The sequence below is a fragment of the Choristoneura fumiferana genome, chromosome 11 (genome assembly GCF_025370935.1).
Source record: "Choristoneura fumiferana chromosome 11, NRCan_CFum_1, whole genome shotgun sequence".
In the NCBI taxonomy this organism is placed as follows: Eukaryota; Metazoa; Arthropoda; class Insecta; order Lepidoptera; family Tortricidae; genus Choristoneura; species Choristoneura fumiferana.
This window is the reverse complement of record NC_133482.1, coordinates 2,450,896-2,457,605: the sequence shown is the minus strand read 5'-3', so window position 1 is coordinate 2,457,605 and position 6,710 is coordinate 2,450,896. Positions and strand designations below refer to the sequence as shown.

Below are 6,710 nucleotides of genomic sequence, written 5' to 3'. Positions count from 1 at the left end.
GAATGGAAATTTTGCTAAGACTAAGAAATAACAAATCTGATAAATTGTTCTAACAAATTCAAATTAGTCACACGCTTTTCTGGCCAGAGAATTTGGCTCTGAGCAGAGACATGTTTGATGGTTTTGTGTCGGAGATGCCCTATTAGGCTGATATAACCTAAGTGTACTTAAGCCTTGTCAAATATAAAATAATAAAATACGATTAAGCCGATCTTAGTGGCGCTGCCGATCCAGCAAAGTTGTGATCACACCATAACACTAGGTGTAATATTGCAGCAACTGTACGTGACGGGCGAGCAGTGCGACCCGGCGGAGCGGTACGCGGAGGACGCGGCGCTCTGCTGCGTGTGCGCGTCGGCGCCGCTCTCGCGCGCGCTGCTGCCCTGCCGGCACGCCTGCCTCTGCGCGCACTGCCTGCGTGAGTACACCGCACTATACACTACCCTACCATTCACAGCATCCTACCCTATACACTACCCTACCCTATACACTATCCTACCTATACTACTTATACCTACTGTTCCGGGGTCATGAGGGTGGGGGTGAAAGGGGTGATGGGGAGATTCACACTGAGCAACTTTTACTATGGGACCAGCCCCAAAATCGAAAAAAAACCATCTAATCAAGAGATTGATCGCTAACTATCCGAAATGTATGGAACAGCAGTTTTTTTGCAATTTCGTGGCTGGTCTCATAGTAAAAGTTGCTCAGTGTGAATCTCCCAATTACCCCTTTCACCCCCACCCTCATGACCCCGGAATCACCCAGTATACACTATCCTACCCTATACACTGACCTACCCTCTACACCTACCTAACTCTATACACTACCCCACCCTATGCACTACACTACCTTAAACACTACCCTACCGTATACACTACTCTACCCTACTTATATCCTACTAGCTATTTGCCCGCGACTCGGTCCACGTAGAATTCGTTTATCGATATCCCGCGGCAACTATGCAATTCTCTGGGATAAAACTATCCTATGTCCTTCCCCGGGACTCAAACTATCTGTATACCGAATTTCATCAAATCGGTTCAGTTGTTAAGACGTGATGAGATAACAGACTAACAAACTTTCGCCTTTATTAACCCCCGACGCAAAAAGAGGGGTGTTATAAGTTTGACCGCTATGTGTGTCTGTCTGTGGCACCGTAGCTCTTAAACAGGTGGACCGATTTGAATGCGGTTTTTTATTTAGTTATGTGATCAATATTAACTAAGTACTGTAGTTCTTAACTGCCTGTCGTGCTTCTAATATATTATAGAATCACGACAGGCAGTTAAGAATTACAACCTTCAGATAAGTTTTTTTTTTTATTACCAATGTTAGAAATACTTTTTTATTTTTATTTGACTGGATGGCAAACGAGCAAGTGGGTCTCCTGATGGTAAGAGATCACCACCGCCCATAAACATCTGCAACACCAGTGGTATTGCAGATGCGTTGCCAACCTAGAGGCCTAAGATGGGATGCCTCAAGTGCCAGTTATTTCACCGGCTGTCTTACTCTCCACGCCGAAATACAACAGTGCAAAGCACTGCTGCTTCACGGCAGGATTAGCGAGCAAGATGGTGGTAGCAATCCGGGCGGACCTTGCACAAGGTCCTACCACCTGCAATTGAATATGAATTGATTATAAATTGGTAATGAAAGTCTCTTGACATTTACCAAATTACCTGAACTCGTAATGGGTGCAATAGCACGTTTACATGCAGCATCATGATGTACGGTCAAGGACTTTAATTCATGAACCACTATGGAACCATTTCACAGTTAACGTCATAGTGACGTGTACACGTCCGACTTGTTAACTAATTCTTCTAGTTATTCTCTGTTCCATGAATAGTATGTAAAGTTAAAGTACCTAATAATGGGGGCTTTGAAATTTTCGATAAACCCTGCAGCAAAGGTAGTTTTCCGAGAATAGTATTCGAAAAGAAGCTTCATCGAAATGCCGAACAGCTCAAGTACAGGAAATAATACAAAAGAAAATGCATACTTAAGATATATTTTAAAGCTTAAGATTAGAATGCGCGCTGTTTTCCTAACTGCAAACACGTTATAGCAAACGAAGGATAAGTGTTATCGATTCTGAGAGCAATTAATGCGTGTCACGCTCGCGCACGTCGTGACTCACGCCCGAACCTTGGCCGCGGAGCCCGGCGCCGCTACTGCAGTCGGCGCACGAATCCATACCCAGCTGTAGGTAAATCTTGAGGGAGAGGTCTACGTTATGTAGACGACTGTGCTATTCGTGTTGAGACCATTTTAGCAAGACTCGTTGTAGAAAGGGACGTTTTAATAGTCGTGGTAGACCCTTTTCGTATTTTTCTTTACGTGACTCGCAGTAATATATTGTGGATAATCAATAAAAGTAGGTACTATAATTTAGGACATACCTCGCCACTTAACTTCGTCGTGGGTATTAATGTAACATTCAAACCCAATATACTTTCCTTATACAGATGTGCTCCGTTCGACTAACCGTGTTAACCTTGTCAGGGTGATTAAATACGACATCCTATTCAGCTTACAAAACCTGACCGTCCCATCCTTAATAGTCAAGGATTTAGGAAACATGAAAGGAAAATCTAGTAAGGCAGTTGCCAACCGCCTTTTGATAACCATAGGGGCATCTAAGGGCATCTTGTCATGTCCCTATTTTTTTTCCTTGTTTTTCGACATTGACAACTTTTATGACATTCGTCTTTTTTCCTGTCGGGGGTTTAAAACAAACACTTAAATAACAAATTATTAATAAGCATTAAATTTTTCAAGACGCTGTATCTTTATGCCTGCTTTTTACAATCAACTACAAAGATATTGATACCGCCAAAGTTACAAAAATATGTTTTACGCGACCTTAATAAAAAAAGGTGAAATAATGTGTGTTATAATGAAATTTAATAATGGGATTAATTCCTAAATAATTTTTTGTAACTTTATTGACTTAACATTAAGGTCGCGTAAAACGTATATTTTTGTAACTGTCTTTATTTTTCTAAACTCTCGTATTTCACATTGCAGCGAAATTGGACAAGTGTCCGATCTGCCGAAGTGCAATCACCTCTTACTTCTGCATCAGGAACGACGAAGAGCCCCTTTCCGAGCTGAAGCAGCAGCGGTTCCCCTTCAACAGACGACTCATCAACCTATTCCACTACCACTAGTCTGTTCCGTAGCCATATGGAACGTGGAACAACTTGTTCCGTAGCCATATGGAACGTGGAACGATGTGTTCCGTAGCCATATGGAATGTACAGGTTGTACTGTTCCGTATCCAGATGGAACTTGGAACATAATGTTCCACAGCCCATAAAACGTGCAATAATATTACATACCGTATGGAACGGAGAATGACATATTGAGATGCTGGATGGAACGTCAAAACATTTTCCGTAACCATATGGAACTCGGAACTTGTTCCCTTTTTTGTATGAAATGGAAGAACATATGTATAGTGAGTGAAGAATGTGGACTGTTTGGACCGTGTTGTGATTAATGATATTCAAAGTACTATAATTTTTAAAGTAATTGAAACGATTTAATACGTAGCTGTTACTCTTTTGATTCGTAGAAATCTTAGTAAAAGTAATACCATAGATATTGATGTATAAATTAAATAAGAGTGTTGCCATCGAACTGAATTCAAAAGTGATGTGAAAATACTTCAAGTGATATGTTGGGTTCTGTGTTGAGAAGTTAAGAGAAGTGAGGTGATGATGACACATCGCGGGTAGTTTTAATGTCTTGTTAACCTTTAGAGGCTATTACAGTTCCTAGGGCGGTAAACAAAAACAGAAATTGATATTTTTCACTAGATACAAGTAAACTGACAGGAGGTTGTAATTGTAAAGTGTCACCAATCTGTGTAAATAGACGCACATGTCAGTTTACTAAAGCTGGTAAAATACTAATTACATTATGTATCAATTATAATTTGAATCTGCCCTGGAATCTTATGGTAGCCATACACCATCCTTCCTATCGTCCAATCGGCATGACGCTGCCGATTGGATCAGTTGGACAGTTATAACTGTCATGCCAATCCACGCCCACCACACACGGTCAAACTGATCCAATCGGCAGCGCCATGCCGATTGGACGATAGGAAGGATGGTGTACGGCCACCATTATACTAAACATTATTACTGATTGTAAAGTGTTCACTATCATTTTATTTTTAATAGTAGTACCTATGGACATGTGATGTCATTTTTGTTTGAAGGAATGTTCGTTTATTTGAAATGTTAAAAATACGAAAGGACAAAATTTGAGATTTTAGTATCCTCGTCTAAATTTATTTGAGTTGTAAGCCAAGATAATTTATTACTTCCTATAAGATTATTACTTTGATTTTAATTACTTAGATCACATATTACATGTATGTACCTACATTTAATGTATGGAGATAAATAATTCGCTTGTTAAATTTGAAAAGTAATAAAAATCTAGTTAAATATATAAACTTGGGACACCACAATGAATCGCTATATTTAAAACTACACTTTATTCTCATAGTATTTTTTAAATAATAGTCAAATTACTTTGAGTTTGATCGGCCATGCTGAATTAGAACTTGACAAAACTTCGTAAATATTTGTAGTTTTCGTGCTCGATCTCAAGGCATGCATTTCATAACTTATACCTACTAATCTAAAATCTTACGACGGAATTTACCGTATTCTCGTTACTTCTTGAATATAAAACGATATAATATAGATCAATTACAGTTCAGAATAGCCTGAATTTTCTTTCTAAGTTGCCCTACATTATGTATTTTAAATTAATGGTCGAGTCAGTTTGACTGAACGCCCGTGTGAAGGTTTTTGATCGTTTGTAATGTAAACCATTCTCATGCTGTATGACACTGAAGATTAATTAATATATAGAAACATTTGTCATCCACAATAACCCTCTTTGACAGGCGAAATAACGCTAGATGGCGTTAGTATCGTGAGGCTCGTTTGACGTTGCAATCTTGCTTACGATTGGCTCGTTTAGTTTCAACCATGTTTGTTGTAGATGGGTTCTGGCTAATACCCCACCGAAACTGGCACTATTATCGAATAACAAGACTAATGTCTTCTGGCCGTGTCTTATCTAACCTCGGCATTGGCGGAATCTTCGCATGGATCGATGGGGCCATATCACCCCAAAAATTGTATTGAAAAGTTTCCACCAATCACAAACGTGATATAAATGCCAAAGTTGTCAAACGGATCTGGCTATAGTAGCGCCAACTACAGAAACTCGTTAAAAATCCTGAAAAACATTTACACGAGTCTGCAGTGAAACATGCTGTGTGGATCTGGAATCATTTTATGGCACGTTTAGTTTTACCTATGTGAATTTTTATTGCCTATCTAAGTTCTGCCATGGGATATTTTATGGATCTCTTTAGCATCCCGCTCTAGCGTAAAACGAAGACTACAAATCGCTTATTTGCCGGAAGATTATAACATGAACCAAGGCTATTTCAATTGAATTAAATAAAGTTATAAAAAATAAAATAAAAATTCTTCTGACAAATGGGCGTTTTAGTTACAATTTAATGTGAAAAAAATAAAAACACTTGCCATATGTAATAAATACATAAAGTAAATTATATCTGTGGGACAAAATTACAATATTATTCATTGTATACAACATACAGGGCAGTGGTTAAATTTTATTTGATAATAATATAAATATGTCGCTTATATTTATAGCATTTATAGTTTGTTCTATGATATATCATTACGTAAGTAGTCTCTCAATATGAACCCTATTTCAATATACTGTAGATCCCATTATAGTGCGACACGTAACGTAAATAAATTTCAAGTTCTCATTTAATAAAAATAAGTAAATTATAGCATTTTTAAAACTACAGTAATCAACTAAACAGTGTCAGACAAAACAGACTCTTAAAAATCAAGGTCGTATCCTTTTTTTTATAACAGGCAAGGTTCAGTTTTAAATGTGCTTATACCAATTTATTATAGTTTGACTATATCTATCTATAGTATTTTATTCTGACAAGAACTTATACGATTTACCGTCCATTCACAACATAAGTATCTGCCAACACCGTACGTATAGTATACTATACTTTGTACAGTTTAGAAAATCTTTAGGGCTCCTTTGAAAGTGTAACATATAACGGAAAATAGTTCTTATTTTGTATTGCTTATGTCAAACAAACTTGCGCCTAATGACATGATTCAAAGCGAGACGTCCAGAAGTCGAATCGACCCTTTAATGTTGCTGGATCAATTTAGGAAAATTGGGTGTAAAAATTTATCATAATATACCTAGATAAGAGTTGTAAAAAAACTTTTGTGATGGAGGAATATTTATTTTCAGGTTTCAAAATGGTAAACATATGCTTTAGATAATGCTAACTGGCGTAAACGTTTCCGCCGCGAGTGAAATTCTATACTATTTTGCGTACAAAGCTAACGCGTATTCTTAGACCGTAATGAGATTGAGGGTGGAACTGACATTTTGTCATGGCAAAACGACAGATCTTGAACGCGTCACGACTGAACGCAAAATTTACTTCATTGGACGGCCTGTGCATCTTACCTACCTGGCAGCTGTATTTTGGCAACGCGCAACATTTTACAAAGACAAGAACAACCGAATGATAAAATCAGCAAAATAAATCAGTTAGATCTGATCTAATTTAACTTGATTACAAAGAGTTAGAAGTAGTA

The 6,710-nt window shown here is 37.9% G+C and overlaps 1 protein-coding gene across 1 annotated transcript in view; it reads left to right on the top strand.

Annotated features, from left to right (window-relative positions):
- The window catches only part of LOC141432486 (uncharacterized), a gene marked incomplete in the record, with an annotated part of 41,296 nt that extends 35,467 nt beyond the window's left edge, over nt 1-5,829 (top strand). Inside the window, 2 exon segments of the mRNA XM_074094070.1 lie at nt 277-418; nt 3,037-5,829. Of these exon segments, the coding sequence (XP_073950171.1) occupies nt 277-418; nt 3,037-3,179 (285 nt within the window).
- Nucleotides 5,830-6,710: the final 881 nt, after the last annotated feature.